We start from the raw sequence: 20,112 nt of genomic DNA, 5'->3' as shown, positions 1-20,112 counted from the left end.
CCATGGGGCTTTGGCTAAAAGGGACTGAGTGGATCTGCCAGTTGACTGTATTTGTAACTGAATATTGTGCTAGTTATTAGAATGATTATTCAAATACTTGGAGCTGGGATTTATTGTAATAATGGCCAGCCTGCACTGCTGGTCATTGCAGCAATAAGAAATAGTTCCAAATGAGGCCCAGCTTGTTTGGATTATATTTTCAGCAGTTACCGATATTTGTGGTGTAATTCCTAAATTAATGATCAAAAATTTGTATTGCACGTTCTCAGTTATTATTTATTTGCACATCATATGTCTTGTATTAATTGGATATGGACAATGACATTCACCGCAAGAGTCTGGATAAAATGAATCTGTCATCCTTTGGAAACATTCCCGTCTATTACGGAGCTTTCTTCTTCTGCCAAAAACAAACTGCTGGAGGTCAGACAGCATCTGCAGAGGACAACATTTCTGGTCAAGCCCCTGCATCAGGCCTCCCCAGATGCTGATTGACCCGATAAATTCCTCCAACAATTTGCATTTGGTCCATATTCCAGCATCTTCACTCGCTTGCGTTTCCAGGCACAGTGGCACAGTTGGTAGAGTTACTGCCTTAAAGCGCCAGAGACCCAGGTTAAGTTTTTTCCTGTGACCACGGTTGTTTCCACCTGGTGCTCCGGTTTCTTCAAGTTCAAGTTCAAATGAGTTTATTGTCATGTGTCCCTGTATAGGACAATGAAATTCTTGCTTTGCTTCAGCACACAGAACATAGTAGGCATTTACTACAAAACAAATCAATGTGTCCATATACTATAATATAAATATATACACACATGAATAAATAAAATGATAAAGTGCAAATAACGGATAATTGGTTATTAATAATGAAAGTTTTGTCCGAGCCAGGTTTAATAGCCTGATGGCTGTGGGGAAGTAGCTATTCCTGAACCTGGTTGTTGCAGTCTTCAGGGTCCTGTACCTTCTACCTGAACGTAGCAGAGAGATGAGTGCGTGGCCAGGATGGTGTGGGTCTTTGATGATACTGCCAGCCTTTTTGAGGCCTTTTATCCCACATCCCAGTGCACGTTTGTAGGTTAATTGGCCTCTCCAAATTGCCCTTAGTGTGTAGGGATTGGAGGCAAAAGTGGGATAACATGTAACAGGTGTGAACAGGTGATCGATGGCAGGCGTGGACTTGGTGGGCCGAAGGGCCTACTTCCATGCTGTATCACTCAACTAAACTAAATTCTGAAAACATAAAGTGCAAATAGAGGTTTTTGCACTTTATGATAGAGGTTTTTAAAATGATGAGAGGGATAGACAGAGTGACGTGGAAAAGCTTTTCCCACTGAGAGTAGGGAAGATTCAAACAAGGGGACATGACATGAGAATTAAGGGACTGAAGTTTAGGGGTAACATGAGGGGGAACTTCTTTACTCAGAGAGTGGTGGCTGTGTGGAATGAGCTTCCAGTGAAGGTGGTGGAGGCATGCTGTATCACTCATTTAAAAATGAATTCTGAAATATGGATACAGAAAACAGTTAGGTCTGAGAATAGGGGAATTTGTGTTCGGCACGGACTAGAAGGGTGGTGAGGGGCCTGTTTCCGTGCTGTAAATGCCAGTTTATAAAGAAAACAGTGTGGAAATAGAATTTGAATGGAAGGTGGTGAGGGGTGAGGAAATGCCAGTTTTGCTCACTGTCATATTTTCTTGTTTGTGAATATTCAATATTCAAAAAACATAACCCTTGACATTTTTAGTACAATGTTTACTATACTACAGGATCCTATTTCTCACTCAAATATTAGGCATTTGCAATAGCTAGAGCATTCACAATATGTATCTTAGATTTTTTGGCCATTTATAGTATTTCTCACAAAACATCTAATATTCAGTTTTAACCCCGGACAACTTTACATTCAGTATACGTTCTCCTGCCACCAGTTCAGGAATTAGTTTAATTGAGAGATACAGCATGGAGACCAGTCCTTCGGCCCACCAGACCGCGCCGACCAACAATCACCCCTACACCAGTTCTGTCCTACACACAGGACAAATTAAAAAAACAATGCATCTACAAACCCCTACGTCTTTGAAGATGTGGGAAGAAACTGTGTGGACCCGGAGAAAATCCTCGCAGTCACAGGGAGAACGTACACTGTCTATACAGACAGCATCCATAGTCAGGAATGAATGAATGAATGAATACATTTATTGGCCAAGTATTCACATACAAGGAATTTGCCTTGGTGCTCCACTCGCAAGTAACAACACGATATACAATAAGAATTAGGCCATTAAACCTGGGTCTCTGGTGTTGTCAGGCAGCAACTGTACCCCTGTGCCAGATAAATGGAGACAAATCTACGAAAATAATCATTCCATCTTAGCTGAGCTATTATGATTCAAATAAGGTTTTATGTTGGATATTAAAACAAAAAATAGTTAGATATTGGAAATCTGAAACAAAATGTATTTGTATGGCTGAGAGGCCATAATTGAATGGCCTAGGACTGCTCCTATAACCTTTGAACTTGTGAACTTATGAAATCAGAAAATGCCCCAAACGCTCTGTAGGTCAATAAATTTGGACGAAGGGTTATTGACCAGAAAAGTTGACTCTTTCTCTATCCACACTCTATCCTGATTTGCTTAATGTTTCTGCATTTCCTGTTTTTGATACGGTGGGTATTTAGTTTGACGTTCATGGTCAACTGCAAATAAGTTGTTCATTCTGTAATTTTTGGAGTTGGAGCTAAATGTTTTTTTGCAATGATGTTCCATGTGATATTACCATTATATGCTCCCTCCTGTTACATAGTGATGCTGTTCTCAGAGTGTTGTCATCCCAAACGCCACCTTGCCTGTTGATATTGTGAGTGGAATGAAGGATTCCGTTCTCACAAGAGGAAAAAGCAGCAATTCATTCATAATCATTTTATATATTACACAGATTAACAACTGGCTCTGATGTTGCTGGAATGGTTTTAATATCCAGTTCCGCTGATATGCCATATGAACTCAATAGAATCAAAGTATGATCATTGGAACATTTGGGATTCATTTAATCTTAAAACCAAACTTTTAATTCAAACAAAAAGACAAATTGTTTTCATTTTTTAAAAACCAGCCACGAACTGTTTTCAGTGTGGTGTTTTTAATAAATCAGGAATTTAACAGATGGGTTTATTATTCTCAATGCTGAGAATAATCTGGGATAATGTCCATGTGCAAAACTATTGCAGTACCTGCACAAGCACTGCAAAAACATTCTGGAAGTAAAAGGCTAAGGCCCAAGGTTTAAAACTGTTGGATGGACAATCCTAGGTTGGCATTATGACATTGAGCTGGTGCAGTTTATCCTGGATTGTTACTCAAGAACAAAGAACAAGATAATAGAATTGATCACAAATCCATGCTGTGCATTACAATACTGGGATCAGGTTGATGTAAACCTGGGATTAGGTGGAGCAATGAGCATCCACCCTCTTGCACGCTTCTGGAAAGTGACATACGCATTATTAAAAAATAGTATTCACATCCTTCTTTCTTGTTGCACTTCCATTTCAATTACAGTTAGACTGAGATGAGGGAGCAAGGTTTCTTCCACTAACACAGTTGACCAACCCATTGCTTTGGAATTGAGCCATACAGATAAGGCATGTCCAAGATTTGATTCTCAATCTGTTTGAGTTGGGAGATGTCAAATGGCAGCAGTCCGTACGTGATTGCATCGACTTGGGGTTGGGTGATCAGGCAGAGCTCCCCATTTCTTATGCTGTCCAGTTTGACAAAGGCCATTTGTGTGACAGTGGAGAATGATCTGTTGCCCAGCAGACCACTAGCCATCTAATGCAGCCTGGGTTTAATTCTAATGTTAATGGTCCATAGAAACATAGAAACATATGTGCAGGAGTAGGCCATTCGGCCCTTCGAGCCTGCACCGCCATTCAATATGATCATGGCTGATCATCCAACTCAGTATCCTGTACCTGCCTTCTCTCCATACCCCCTGATCCCTTTAGCCACAAGGGCCACATCTAACTCCCTCTTAAATATAGCCAATGAACTGGCCCCAACCACCTTCTGTGGCAGAGAGTTCCAGAGATTCACCACTGTGTAAAAAATGTTTTTCTCATCTCGGTCCTAAAGGATTTCCCCCTTATCCTTAAACTGTGAATCCTTGTTCTGGACTTCCCCAACATTGGGAACAATCTTCCTGTATCTAGCCTGTCCAACCCCTTAAGAATTTTGTAAGTTTCTATAAGATCCCCCCTCAATCTTCTAAATTCTCGCGAGTACAAAGCCGTGTCTATCCAGTCTTTCTTCATATGCAAGTCCTGACATCCCAGGAATCAGTCTGGTGAACCTTCTCTGTACTCCCTCTATGGCAAGAATGTCCTTCCTCAGACATAGGGCCAGGAAATAGAGTGTTGATAACACCGATGGAACTGTGTCCAGAGGGTAACAAGTTAAAGAGGATCACTAATGCCATCCCTCATTGTGTTTTTTTTTTCTCCTCACACAGGATATGAGAAAGCATGTAATGATGACCCTGCTGGATGCGGAACAGTCATACGTGGAGTCACTGCGAACACTCACACAGGTATCTTTGTGTGTTTAGTTTGTTTTAGTTCAGAGACACAGTGTGGCACAGGCCCACTGAGTCGACCTTTGATCCCCTGTACACTAGTTCAATCTTATCCCTCGTTTGGATCGTACACACTAGGGGCAATTTACAGAAGCCAATTAACCTACAAACCTGCACGTCGTTGGAGTGTGGGCGAAAACCGGGTCACCCAGAGAAAACCCACGCGGTCACAGGGAGAATGTACACACTCTGCACAGATTGCAGCCGTAGTCGGGATCGAACCTAGGTCTCCTGCTCACTATCGCAGCACCACTGTGCCGCCCACTGTGTCTGTGTGTGAGTGAGAGTGAGAATGTGTGTATGTGTGGATGGGATTTTGTGCATGTTGTGGATTGTGGAGCATATAATCACATCAGCTGCCATCCTATCCTCCGTTATGGTTGTTACAGGGGAACAGGTTCAAGGATCGTGACTAGTTGAACAGAAAAAGGCTCACTCATCTGTTTAGTTACAATCAGTTTTATTGGCAAGAGAGAGAACAAAAACAATACTTGTCTTGGTATGCGTGGGATCCGTTTTACAGCAGCACACGGCTCTCTCTTTCTCTCTCTCTCTGCCTCCTTCCACGGCGCTGATCGCGACTCACCCCGTCGGTGAGCCCCTCTTGTATATGAACTAACTTATGGCTTCCTAGCGCCTGCCTTTATACAGGTAAGAAATCAGCTGCTGAAATAACCGGCGATACGTCCTGGCCAATAGCGCTGCTCCCAAATTCAAACTGTAACAATGGCAGGGGACTGCATCCGAGCGAGCCCCCCCACCCCCCTGGGATTAACCACAAACTGGCGCGTAAAGTGATACACAGGGCTACAGACATGTCGTCTAGGTCCCAGACTATTCGGGAAAAATTCTCGTATAACAAGGGTCCCCCTGATCTTCCTTATATTGTATCTGCTCTAATCAACCCACCCTGTCATTATTTCACTTCCATCTGCAAATACTTCCCCTACATCTTTTCCATAACTTCTACCCAATACTACTCCCAATTCCTCCGTCTACGCTGCATCTGCCCCCAGGTTGAGGTTTTCTATAGGGAGGTTTCATGGCAGTCGGGTCACGACCCATGACCCGTACTATTGCTACGCTACTCCAAGTGGAGTACACGCGATGGACTGCAGGTAAGCATTGACCATTGTTTCCAGCGTAGCGGGCCCGTTAAAACCCAACAAAATGGTCAATTTTTGCGCTGTAAATAATTATGGAAATCGGGATAAGCGTGTGAGACATTTAGCCTACTTCAGAATTCCAAAAGTGAGGAGAAATGACGGTAGGTAGAAGTGAGAGCTGAAGGGACAACAACAGCCAGAGTGCTTGGTGAACATTGCCCGTTTACTCACTGCATTTGATCAACTAAGGCATTATTTGTGTTTTTTCTTGATTCCTTTGGCATCTAAAAAGTTTCAGAAGTGATAAATCTGGCTGTAAAATTTTAAAATCGCCCATGGTTCTCAAGTGGGTTTTTACATACAAAAAGAAAACTCCTCTGAAGCAAAGTTTACGGCCAGATTTATCACTTCTGAGACTTTTTAGATACCAATGGAATCAAGAAAAACCACAAATAATGACTTACTGTTGATGCAATGCAGTGAGCAAACGCGATAATTTCCAATATTTTCAATTCCGATATCTGCACGGCCAATATTCACCAAGCACTTTAGCTGTTGTTGTCCCTTCAGCTCTCACTTCTCTTTACCTTTATTTTGCTTCACTTTTGGAATTCTAAAGTTGGGTACATGTCTCTCACACTTACCCCAACTTCCACAGTTTTTTACATCGCAAAAATTCAACATTTTGGCGGTTTTTAACAGTTAGGAAAGTACGCGTTTCTTGCATTAATAACATATACCGGAAGTTACGGATGTCCTCCAGATGGATTGAGCGGCTCCATGCGTCAAGCCCTATGACCCAGTGACCTTACGAGCAACCCCCCTATACTAGATCATTGGAGATGTTCTCATTCCTCAGGAAATGGGAGTTCCCCTCTTCCATTATAGATGATGTTCTCACTAGGGTCTTCTCGATATCCCGCAGCTCTGCTCTTGCTCCTCCTCCCCACATTCGCAACAAGGACATAGTCCCCATTGTCAATAGACAATAGGGTGCAGGAGTAGGCCATTTGGCCCTTCGAGCCAGCACCGCCATTCAATATGTTCATGTCTGATCGTCCCCAATCAGGACCCCGTTCCTGCCTTCTCCCCATATCTCCTGACTCCGCTATCTTGAAGAGCCCTATCTAGATCACTCTTGAAAGTATCCAGTGAACCGGCCTCCACCGACATCTGAGGCAGAGAATTCCACAGACTCACAACTCTCTGTGTGAAAAAGTGTTTCCTCATCTCTGTTCTAAATGGCTTACCCCTTATTCTTATGTCCTCACCTTCCACCCCATCAGCCATTGCATACAGCATATAATCCTCCAACACTTTTGCCATCTCCAATGGGATCCCATTACAGGCCACATCTTTCCATCTCCATCCCTTTCTGCTTTCCGCAGAGGTCAACTCGTCCCTTCCCACCCAAACCCTCCCCTCCCCAGGTGCTCTCCCCTGCAACCGCAGGAGATGCAACACCTGTCCCTTTACCTTCCCCCCTTGACCCCTTCCAAGGACCCCAACAGTCTTTTCAGGCGAGGCAGAGGTTCACTTGCACCACCTCCAACCTCGTCTACTGTATCCGCTGTTCCAGGTGTCAACTTCTCTACATCAGTGAGACCAAGCGCAGGCTCGGTGATCGTTTTGCTGAACACCTCCGCTCAGTCCGCCTGAACGTACCTGATCTCCCGGTGGCTCAGCACTAACTCCCCCTCCCATTCCCAATCTGACCTTTCTGCCCTGGGCCTCCTCCATTGTCAGAGTGAGGCCTAGCGCAAATTGGAGGAATGGCACCTCATATTTCACTTGGGCAGCTTACACCCCAGTGGTATGAACATTGACTTCTCTAACTTCAAATATCCATTGCTTCCCTCTCTCTCCATCCCCTCCCCCTTCCCAGTTCTCCCACCAATCTCCAACTACATTCTATCTCTGTCCCGCCCACTCCCCTGACATCAGTCTGAAGAAGGGTCTTGACCCGAAAAGTCACCCATTCTTTCCCTCCAGAGATGCTGCCTGTCCCGCTGAGTTACTCCAGCATTTAGTGTCTGCCTAAAGAATGATTGATGTGTTTAATTCAAAAGCACATAAAGTGCTACATGGAGAAAGCAATACTGCCTGGACTGAGGTGAAATAGAAAAGGATAAGGCATAACTAGTAAAGCCTCTGTCCCACTTTCACGACCTAATTCGCGACCTCTGACGACCTTAAACAACCTAAAAAAAAATCAAGGTGCCGGTAACCTACGACCTCCTACGACCTTCCACGACTATGTCTACGACCTCCTACGACTATGTTGAAAACCTCCCATGGCTATGAAGAAGACCTCCTTCGACTATGTTGAAGACTGGCTTCGACCATGTACCTTTTACCGCTGTTTGCAGTAGCCCTTTTGCTTCAGCAGCCTTTTAAGAAAGGCAGAAGGGGCAGAGCAAGGGTGGAAGCACAAGAAGAGGTCTCAATGGGTGAATGGAGATGATGAGATGGGCTGTCCCAGTACACCAGATGACTGGAAGAGAGTGGCGCTGGGCTTTGACTAAAGATGGAACTTTAAGCACACATGTGGGGCAGTGGATGGCAAGCATGCCATTCTTGTCCCTGTCCCTGTACCCCTCATTTTCCTTTTCATAAAGGATGGCATTCTGCTGGAACCATTCCTCAAGGTCCCCCTCCTGCTGCCTGGTGACGGTGTAGGGCATAACCTTCAATCCTTCAACCCACCCTCACCACCAATGGGGCATCTTCCTCTGATGCTGTGACAGACGCAGGAGAAAGGGCTGCTTTGCTGCCTTCAAATGAGGCAGTGAAGGATGGGGTGGTGGTGGGGACATATACTACCACCCTGGTCACCTCCTCCAGGGGTCTCTCATGCAGGGCTACCTCCTCCTGCACTGTCACCTCCTGTGGCATCACCTTCCTCCCCCTGGGTGGGCAACACCTGCATGGCAGGTTGTTTTTAGGGTTGTGCCCTCCCACTGCGCTGCTGCCTTTTTGGTGCCATCTCTAAAACACTAGTCTCCTCTCCGAAAAACTCTCCAGCTATGAATGAACATGCCCTGGGGTGACAGAGGTGATGTTCTGCTGTTTAAATCACCTTTTTTTTCGACTTACTTTTTTTTCACCCCGGAGCTATTACCTTCACCGCCTCCGACTGTCGGGTTATGCTTGTAATAAGGCTCGTACGACGACGTAAACAGAGTATACCTTTAATCTGTACAATAACAGCAGCTGCAACAGCCTCCTGTGTAAGCCCAGGCAACTCTCTCTCTGCCCACACCCTGGGTTCCAGTCACATCCGGTTACTGGAGCCTGGCTTCTGGCACGCAGGGTCCTAGTGCCCCTCTGCTCAGCCTTACACTATATTGCATAATACCACACCGACCACCTCCGACTACCTACGACTAGCATCACGACCTGCTATGACCTGCCTACAGCCTGCCTACGAGTAAAAAGTATCGATTTTTTCCATTTCCGACTTTTTTTCACTCGTGGACATTTTTTATCAGGCTAGAAAAAACGCCGCAACGTTTTGATACGGCTAGCATCACGACATGCTACGACCTGCCTACAACCTCCTACGACCTCATGGCGACCATGCTGCGAGCATGAGTCAAGGGCAAACTCGGCAGAGGTCGTGGAAGTGGAACAGGCCCTTAAAGTTAACAGCAAATGGATTCAACCATTGTAGCACAGCAACATATCAGGCCGAGAAAGGTGTCAAACTGTAATGGACTTCGAGGATACATGTTCAAACCAGTCAAAGAAATAATTATTGCATTAAAGCCAGATAGAGATATCTTAGTTAAAACCCTTGACTTATTAAAGGAACAAAGCTGGAATTATCCAAGTTAATAATCCCCTGGGCCAGATAGGCTGCATCCTAGAGTACTTAAGGAAGTAGCTACAGAAATAGTGGATGCATTAGTAAAAATCTTTCAAACCTCTTTAGATTCTGGAGTAGTTCCTGAGGCAAGATTGGCGGGTAGCAAACATAAACCCCACTTTTTAAGAAGGGAGGGAGAGAGAAAACGGGGAATTACAGACCAGTTAGTCTAACATCGGTAGTGGGGGAAACTGCTAAAGTCAGTTATTAAAGATGGGATAGCAGCACATTTGGAATGTGGTGAAATCATTGGACAAAGTCAGCATGGATTTACGAAAGGTAAATCATGTCTGACAAATCTTATAGAATTTTTCGAGGATGTAACTAGTAGCGTGGATAGGGGAGAACCAGTGGATGTGGTGTATCTGGACTTCCAGAAGGCTTTTGACAAGGTCCCACATAAGAGATTAGTATACAAACTTAAAGCACACGGCATTGGGGGTTCAGTATTGATGTGGATAGAGAACTGGCTGGCAAACAGGAAGCAAAGAGTAGGAGTAAACGGGTCCTTTTCACAATGGCAGGCAGTGACTAGTGTGGTACCGCAAGGCTCAGTGCTGGGACCCCAGCTATTTACAATATATATTAATGATCTGGATGAGGGAATTGAAGGCAATATCTGCAGGTTTGCGGATGACACTAAGCTGGGGGGGCAGTGTTAGCTGTGAGGAGGATGCTAGGAGACTGCAAGGTGACTTGGATAGGCTGGGTGAGTGGGCAAATGTTTGGCAGATGCAGTATAATGTGGATAAATGTGAGGTTATCCATTTTGGTGGCAAAAACAGGAAAGCAGACTATTATCTAAATGGTGGCCGACTAGGAAAAAGGGAGATGCAGCGAGACCTGGGTGTCATGGTACACCAGTCATTGAAAGTAGGCATGCAGGTGCAGCAGGCAGTGAAGAAAGCGAATGGTATGTTAGCTTTCATAGCAAAAGGATTTGAGTATAGGAGCAGGGAGTTCTACTGCAGTTGTACAGGGTCTTGGTGAGACCACACCTGGAGTATTGCGTACAGTTTTGGTCTCCAAATCTGAGGAAAGACATTATTGCCATAGAGGGAGTGCAGAGAAGGTTCACCAGACTGATTCCTGGGATGTCAGGACTGTCTTATGAAGAAAGACTGGATAGACTTGGTTTATACTCTTTGAAATTTAGGAGATTGAGAGGGGATCGTATAGAAACTAACAAAATTCTTAAGGGGTTAGACAGGCTAGATGCAGGAAGATTGCTCCCGATGTTGGGGAAGTCCAGGACAAGGGGTCACAGCTTAAGGATAAGGGAGAAATCCTTTAAAACCGAGATGAGAAGAACTTTTTTCACACAGAGAGTGGTGAATCTCTGGAACTCTCTGACACAGAGGGTAGTCGAGGCCAGTTCATTGGCTATATTTAAGAGGGAGTTAGATGTGGCCCTTGTGGCTAAGGGGGTCAGAGGGTATGGAGAGAAGGCAGGTACGGGATACTGAGTTGGATGATCAGCCACGATCATATTGAATTGCGGTGCAGGCTCGAAGGGCCGAATGGCCTACTCCTGCACCTAATTTCTATGTTTCTATGTTTCTAAGTGGTGGCATGGATTGCAGTAGCAAGTGGAGTTACAGGAAAGAACAAGATAGGGCTGGGATAATGCATTGCTTCTGTTTAATTGATTGTGCCAAAGAGGAACTGAGCTGTCTTTCCAAATGGTTGAGAAGCAACATCATCGACCAAAATCAAGAGCCATTACCTGCCTAGTTCCTACAGTTGGCTCTGGTGAATTGATCATGGGAAGGTGCATAAGAACAGCCTGAGTGAACCTGAAAATTGATTTTCCCTCACACCATTTGGAGAGATGACTGATCCCCACCGTCTGTGTCAGAATGATATCTGTATCCAAAACCACCACGTGAGAGATTCACAGGTTTGAATCAGGCTCTTAATTTGTCTTATAAACTCATAGGATTAGGACATAACTTGGTGTTGGCTTTAGCTGTTGGCTCCAATTGCCCTATCTTCAGGTAAGCAGATAAAATCAACCACACCAGTAGACCTAGGATTATATATATATCTGTCCTGTCCATGTACCCGTCTAACTGTTTCTTAAATGTTGGGATAGTGCTCAATTACCACATCTGGCAGCTTGTACCATACACCTACCACCCTTTGTGTAAAAAATTACCCCTCAGATTCCTATTAAATCTTTTCTCCTTCACCTTAAACCTATGTCCTCAGACTCGTTTCACCTACTCTGGGCAAGAGACTCTGTGCATCTACCCGATCTATTTCTCTCATGATCATATACACCTCTATAATATCACCCCTCATCCTCCTGCACTCCATGGAATAGAGACCCAGCCTACTCAACCTCTCCTTATAGCTCACACCCTCTAGTTCTGGCAAAGTCCATGTAAATCTTCTCTGTACCCTTTCCAGCTTGACAACATCTTTCCTATCACATGGTGTCCAGAACTTAAGCTTCTTAAATGTTGGGATAGTCCCAGCCTCAACTACCTCTTCTGGCAGCTTGTTCCGTAGATCCACCACCCTTTGTGTGAAAAAGTCACCCCTCAGATTCCTATTAAATCTTTTCCCCTTCACCTTAAACCGTAATGCCCCTCTCCCACTTAGGAAACCTGAACGGAAACCTCTGGAGACTTTGCGCCCCACCCAAAGTTTCCGTGCAGTTCCCGAAGGTTGCAGGTGGTTGCCGGAGGTTGCAGGTAGTGGAAGCAGGTAGGGAGACTGACAAAAACCTCCGGGAACCTCACGGAAACCTTGGGTGGGGTGCACAGTCTCCAGAGGTTTCCGTTCAGGTTTCCTAAGTGGGACAGGGGCATAAGGTCTTCTGGTCCTGAATTTATCTACTTTGGGCAAAAGACTCTGTGCATCTACCCAGTATATTCCTTTAATGATTTTATACACCTCTATACGATCTTCCCGCATTCTCCTGCGCTCCAAAGAATAGTCCCAGCCTGCTCAACCTCTCTCTATAGCTCAGACCCTCTAGTCCAAGCAACAACCTCGTAAATCTTCTCTGTACCCTTTCCAGTTTGACAACATCTTTCCTATAACATGGTGTCCAGAACTGAACACAATACTCTAAATGTGGCCTATTATATAGTTTGTCTGCATAGTATGGTATATCTGCGTTATATCCTGTACCATACTTTATGTTTTACTTTATACATGCATTTTGGAAGACTTTCAACAATATATTAATTTTACATATTATGCCATACAATATAAATGATCCTACCTCTTAATCCAGTGCAATTTACTGCAGGTACAGCAGCTACACTGTGGCTCATTATTCCATCCCTCTCATCACACAAACTTACATGACCTTGTTTAACTTTCTGATGCCAATGCCCTCATTTTCTCCATTTTCCTGCCTGGCCTTTCAACTGTTCACGTTCATCAACTTTGCCTCCTGTCCAATAGTGTCAGCATTTGCAATTTTGCAGAATCCCTTCTTGGCCTCACCCACTTCTTTGCCTCAAGTCTGCTCCGACTGTGCAGCTCACTGAATTGTCCACACTGCCCTCTTATATTCATTTCACCACTGCGGTTGTCACCACCACACTCAATCACATAATGTTGCCGTTCCTTCCTAGACCTCTCTTTCCTCTGTTTAGGCGGTCATTTACACCTGTCTTTTAGATTAAGCTATTCGTTATTGAACCTAACATCCCCTTGTTTTTACCCAATATTTTTTGATAATGTGGCTGTGAAGACCCATGGACATCTTTCCATGTTAAATCCACAGTTTAAATACAAATGATTATCCTTTAGGGTATAATGGGCGTTCCCTCGCAGGTACTACCATTCAGTGAACTCAAGTTGGGGCACTTCATTGCCCAAGAATCTAGTTGTACTGCAATCTGTACACTGTAATGTGCTGTATTCCATGCACTGTAACTTGTTCTGTATATGGAACTTATTCTTTGTGCAAAATTCTAGATATCAGGACATCATCATCATAATCAGAATCATACTTTAAACCTGGCTCGGACAAAACTCTGATCATTAATAACCCATTATCTGTCATTTGCACTTTATCAGTTTATTTATTCATGTGTGTATATATTTATATTATGGTATATGGACACACTGATCTGTTTTGTAGTAAATGCCTACTATGTTCTGTGTGCTGAAGCAAAGCAAGAATTTCATTGTCCTATACAGGGACACATGACAATAAACTCACTTGAACACTTGAACTTGAACTTTAGTGTGTTTTGCAACATACGAGGAATTAGATTTGCCATAGTCATACCATTAAAAAGCAACAAAATACATTTTAACATGAACATCCACCACAGCGACTCCTCCTCATTCCTCACTGTGATGGAAGGCAAAATAAAAGTTCAATCTCTTCCCTTCTTTGTCTCCCACAGTCGGGGGCCATGAGCCCTCCGTTCATGGGGCGATCTTGGCACCCGTAGCCGATTTTCATTTTACCTGCACTTCATCAAGCTAGTGCATATGACAGTAAACTCAACTTCACTCTTACTTTAATTTGGTCCAAGCTTCCCAGAGTAAACCGCTTATTATTTTCTTGTCACGGTTTCTGTCTATTTAGGATACAGTGTTTGTCGTGAAATCACTCGATGGTATCTGAGGATCAAAATTTGGAATGAGATTTAGAATCCGATGTACTCACACACTTGTCATGGGTTTAGGAACTGTATTGATTTTGTAAATGATAGAATCAGAATCTGATTCCAAATAATTCCAGTGGATAATGATAAGGGATGTATTGATCATACTTAGACACAAAATGCTGGAGTAACTCAGTGGAACAGGCAGCATCAGGTCGAGACCCTTCTTCAGACTGATGTCAGTGGAGAGGGAGATACATAGATAAGGAAGTAGATAATACATAGATAAGGAACATAAGGATGGACAGGACGTTTCAGGCCGAGTCCCTTCTTCTGACTGATGTCAGGGGAGAGGGAGATACATAGATAAGGAAGTGTAAGGTGTGAAACCAGAACTGTTTCAGGACACCTTTGTCCTGGTTTTACACATTCTCTCCAGAGATGCTGCCTGTCCCGCTGAGTTACTCCCGCATTTTGTGTCTATCTTCGGTTTAAACCAGCATCTGCAGTTCCTCCCTATACTATTGATCATGCTTTCTGCTGCTGATTGCTGACTGGTTTTAACATTTCTTTCCGGCAGGGATACATGAGACCTCTGAAGCAACCAGAGAATTCATCTATCTGCGACCTGGCCCTTGTGGATGATATGTTTTTCCAAATTCCGGAAATCCTGGAGCATCACGAGAAGTTCCTGGAACAGGCTCACCAGTGTGTCCAGAACTGGCATGAGAAGCAGAAAGTGGGTGACTTGATGATAGAAACAGTGAGTATTACGCAAACGTGCACAGTGTCTAAGTCAAAGGCACACACTGACAACTGGAGTGGGGTTGAAAGGAGCTGAGCTCGGGCAGGCCTTTTTGTGTGTTCCTGCAGCTGTTTCATAAGATCATAAGTGATAGTAGTAGAATTAGGCCATTCGTCCCATCAAGTCTGCTCCACCATTCAATCGTGGCTGATCTATCTCTCCTGACTAACCCCATTCTCCTGCCTTATTTATTCATTCATTTATCTATTTATTTAATTAATTAATTTTTTATTTCAAACAGAATAAAAGAATAAAAAGCAAGTGTGAAACAGCATACAAAAAAAACAAGAATATTTATAAAGTGTCATAAACAATATCTATAAATAGATGAAATCGTATGTGTCCGAAAAGGAGCAGGAAGAAGCCAAAGCTTATTAATTCCCACCCCTTATTCAACTGCTTATAATTATCTTATACAAATTTAGCAGCTACATGTACACCAAATTATTTACATTTATACACTAATCAAATATTTGCAAAGCCATTAAAAAAAGAGAGAACAAAAGAAAGGACAAAACCCTCATATACTATACAGTATCTATTAGTAACCCTTCACCCCATAACTTCTGACACCCATTCTAATCAAGAATCTATCTATCTCTGCCTTAAATATATCCACTGACTTTGCCTCCACAGCCTTCTGTGGCGAAGAATTCCACAGATTCTCCACCCGCTGACCAAAGAAATTCCTCCTCATCTCCTTCCTAAAAGACCCCTTTTTTAATTCTGATAATTCCTTCTGATGTCCTTTACTTTCCTCTTTACAAATGTGAGCCTGAACCAACCTCCAGCTGATTTCAGGGCAGTTTTGCAGACCAAAGCCTGTTACATCTGCAGATAATTCGATCAAAACCCTTTGACACCATTGGGAGTATCTCAGCAAAAAAGAGAGCCAAGTAGTTCCAGCAAAAGTATTGACAGCAGCATGGAGTATATCAGTATTATTACTGGTGTCAGTCATACTGAGCATGTTTGTCCAATTCAACTGTGATAGTGATTGTGGAAAAGACATCTGAACATCGACTGTAAAAATGATCTTTATGCTGTAATCTCCCCAGCCTGAGCATTAACTATAAGGCGCTGTAAGGCATGTGCTACTGTGGGCACTTCAAAACTTAGAGGATCAGAAACCTATGGTTTTATATAGCAGGCGAACCCGAATGTCAATAAAATGAGCAGAAAACCTAAATTGATTACACACATTGGATTTGAACATTAATATCAGTAATTTATGCAAAGGCACTGAATAGGTTAATAATCGCACAAAATTTGATACCAGGGCAAATAATCACCTGCTAATAAGAAAGAAACAAAGAAACACATACACACACGCACGGACGCACACACATACGTCCTTCTGCCCACTAAGACCATGCTGACCATCGATCATCCGCTCACATTAGTTCTATGTTATCCCATTTTCATATCCATTCCCTATGTGTGCAATTTACAGAGGCCAATTAACCACATGCCCGCACGTCTTTGGGAAATGTGAGGAAACAAGGGTACCTTTTCTCCAGAGATACTGTCTGACCCGCTGAGTTACTCCAGCTCTTTGTGTCTACCTTCGGTTTAAACCAGCATTCCTTCCTACACATACACTGCAACAGCATACAGAGTCGCCAGTTTGGTGCCATTTTCAAGACCCAGTTATTCTTAGTGCTGGTATCTTGATCTGACCACGAAGTTCGATTGTCCTAGGTTAATGGGAATGTGGGGAGAATAATGTGGTGTTTGTGTGGAATTAGTGCAACTGGATGCTTTGTGTTTAGTGCAGGCACAGCGGGGATCCAGTGTTGCTATCCAGTTAAGACTCTGTGACATAATGCCCCTGTCCCACTTAGGAAACCTGAACGGAAACCTCTGGAGACTTTGCGCCACCCAAGGTTTCCGTGCGGTTCCCGGAGGTTTTTGTCAGTCTCCCTACCTGCTTCCACTACCTGCGTCCTCCGGCAACCACCTGCAACCTCCTGGAACTGCACGGAAACCTTGGGTAGGGGCGCAAAGTCTCCAGAGGTTTCCGTTCACGTTTCCTAAGTGGGACAGGGGAATAATAAGGAACATATTTACATATCTTCTTGTGATTCTATTTTCTAAAGGTCTAAATTGTTTAACCATGATTTTGTAATTATTATTGGTGCATCCCACTTGGAACCAGGCACCTCTATTATTCACCTGGTGGCAGTAGTGATGTTGTACAACTAATGATATAATTCTCCTAATAAAGACTGAAGTAGGGATGTTAAAAGGTACAACCTAACCCCAGGATCTACATGGCTGAATAAATCATTCTGCATTTTGTTCAAGTTCATAACATCATCTGAAGTCAATTATGTTGATAATCCTAATGTAGCACACCATGTTGCAGGCACAAACACGCTATCAAAATATGGAGGAGACCGGGGGACACAATTTTTTGGCGGCCGCGCACGCATGTGCACACTCACACACACATGCGCGAGGCTTCGGAGGCTCAATCCAGCGCTAAATGCAGCTCAACTCTGCCTGTCTTGCCGGGTTAACCTACAGCCCTGCCTGGACTGACGGGACACCAGCGCTGCTTCTCCGCCGCGCTGGCCATATTTCCTGCAAGCCCAGGAAGGGCTGTAGGTTAACCTGGCGGGACAGGCAGAGTGAGCTGGGTTTAGCGTTGCTTCTCTGCGCTGGCTGTGGGCCTGGAGGTGCAGCTCGCGTCTGACTCCCGACCTCTCTGGCCACCCGTGGGGGGGGGGAGGGGGGACTCGGGTGGGGACGGGACAGCGCCGGAGGGCCGGCCGGGATCGATCCTGGCTGTGGAAGAGGCGCAGGTCTGTGCCACGTCTCCCTCCCCCAATCACCGCGCTCTATCCTCCGGCCTTCCCCCCCCCCCCCACTTCTCCCTCCTCCAATCATCGAGCTGAATCATCATGTCCCGCCCCTATTGCCTGTTGACCGACGTCTGTCTCGTCCAATCGGCGCCCTCAATCAGCAGTCCCACCTCCACTGTCTAGCGGAAAACGGAGATTTTAAAATCCGGATGACAAAAACTTGGGGGGGGACGCGTCCCCCCTTGGGGAGGGGCGTGTCCCCTCTGCCCCCCCCCCCGGGTTTTCTGCCCCTTCCATGTTGTACCTTGAGGTTGTTTTGATTACAATGAACTGTTACAATTCATGAGAGTACATTAATGATAATAATGATACATTTTGTTTATGGGCGCCTTTCAAGAGTCTCAAGGACACCGTACAAAAATTTAGCAGGTAGAGGAAAAACATGTAAGGGGAATGAAATAAATAGTAGAGACATGACTAGTACACAAAGTAAAGACAGAATTCAATACAAAACACAATATGAGGCAATTAATGCACAGATGAAAAGGGAGGGGGACGTGGGGCTAAGGATAGGCAGAGGTGAAGAGATGGGTCTTGAGGTGGGACTGGAAGATGGTGAGGGACACGGAATTGCAGATCAGTTGGGGGAGGGAGTTCCAGAGCCTGGGAGCTGCCCTGGAGAAGGCTCTGTCCCTAAAACTGCGGAGGTTGGACTTGTGGATGGAGAGGAGACCAGCTGATGTGGATATGAGGGACCGTGAGGGTTGGTAGGGGGCGAGGAGGTCAGTGAGATAGGGGGGGGGGGGGGGGGGGGGGGGGGGGCAGATGGTGGAGGGGTTTGTAGGTGAGGACCAGGATTTTGTAGGTGATCCGGTGGGAGATGGGAAGCCAGTGAAGTTGTTTGAGGACTGGAGTGATGTGATGCCAGGATTTAGTGTGGGTGATGAGTTGGGCAGCTGCGTTCTGGACCAGTTGGAGTCGGTTGATGTAGGTGGAGCTGATGCCAAGGAAAAGTGAGTTGCAGTAGTCCAGTCGGGAGGAGATGAAGGCATGGATGAGTCTTTCAGCAGCGGGAGGTGTGAGAGAGGGTCTGAGTTTGGCGATGTTGCGGAGATAAAAGAAGGAGGTTTTAATGACATGGCGGATGTGAGGCTCAAGGGAGAGGGTGGAATCAAAGATCACGCCAAGGTTGCGGGCCTGGGGAGATGGGGAGACAGTGGTGCCGTCGATGGTGAGAGTGGGGTTATTGATTTTGCTGAGTGTGGCTTTGGAGCCTATGAGGAGGAATTCTGTCTTATCGCTGTTGAGTTTGAGGTAATCATGTTGCATCCAGGTTTTTATAGCTGACAAACATTGTTCCCATACATTGGTTTAGACAATAGCTAAGATTACGGGTTTGAAAATGAAAGATGCTGGTGCTGCTGATGCTGATGTACAAAAAAGGACATAAAAAGCTGGATTCGCTCAGCAGGTCAGGCAGTATTTCTGGAGAACATGGATAGGTAACGTTTTAGGTCGGGAGCTTTTTTTCAGCGCCTACTCCAGCATTTACTGTCCTAAATGATTCTTATTTGATTTGAGTATAGGAGCAGGGAGGTTCTACTGCAGTTGTACAGGGTCTTGGTGAGACCACACCTGGAGTATTGTGTACAGATTTGGTTTCCAAATCTGAGGAAGGACATTATTGCCATAGAGGGAGTGCAGAGACGGTTCACCAGACTGATTCCTGGGATGTCAGGACTGTCTTATGAAGAAAGACTGGATAGACTTGGTTTATACTCTCTAGAATTTAGAAGATTGAGAGGGGATCTTATAGAAACTTACAAAATTCTTAAGGGGTTGGACAGGCTAGATGCAGGAAGATTGTTCTCGATGTTAGGGAAGTCCAGGACAAGGGGTCACAGCTTAAGGATAAGGGGGGAATCCTTTAAAACCGAGATGAGAAGAACTTTTTTCACACAGAGAGTGGTGAATCTCTGGAACTCTCTGCCACAGCGGGGAGTTGAGGCCAGTTCCTTGGCTATATTTAGAGGGAGTTAGATGTGGCCCTTGTGGCTAAGGGGATCAGGGGGTATGGAGAGAAGGCAGGTACGGGATACTGAGTTGGATGATCAGCCATGATCATATTGAATGGCGGTGCAGGCTCTCGAAGGGCCCGAATGGCCTACTCCTGCACCTATTTTCTATGTTTCTATGTTTCTATTCCATTAATATTGCAAAAAGTAGAACAACTGGATAAATTGAGGTGAGGTGGTAGATGCATGGAATCATCGGCACCTACAGGTTTGCAACCGCAGCAAACACTGTCCTGA

At 44.7% G+C, this 20,112-nt stretch overlaps 1 protein-coding gene across 1 annotated transcript in view; it reads left to right on the top strand.

Moving 5' to 3' along the window:
* The window catches only part of LOC129697883 (rho guanine nucleotide exchange factor 17-like), a 405,774-nt gene that overhangs the window by 260,584 nt on the left and 125,078 nt on the right, over window positions 1–20,112 (top strand). Inside the window, exons 2-3 of the mRNA XM_055636589.1 lie at window positions 4,512–4,589; window positions 14,769–14,951. Coding sequence (XP_055492564.1) covers window positions 4,512–4,589; window positions 14,769–14,951 — 261 coding nt within the window. The remainder of the gene's footprint in view (window positions 1–4,511; window positions 4,590–14,768; window positions 14,952–20,112) is intronic.

Source organism: Leucoraja erinacea, chromosome 6 (genome assembly GCF_028641065.1).
Source record: "Leucoraja erinacea ecotype New England chromosome 6, Leri_hhj_1, whole genome shotgun sequence".
Classification (NCBI taxonomy): Eukaryota; Metazoa; Chordata; class Chondrichthyes; order Rajiformes; family Rajidae; genus Leucoraja; species Leucoraja erinaceus.
This window is presented reverse-complemented; position numbering and strand designations above follow the sequence as displayed.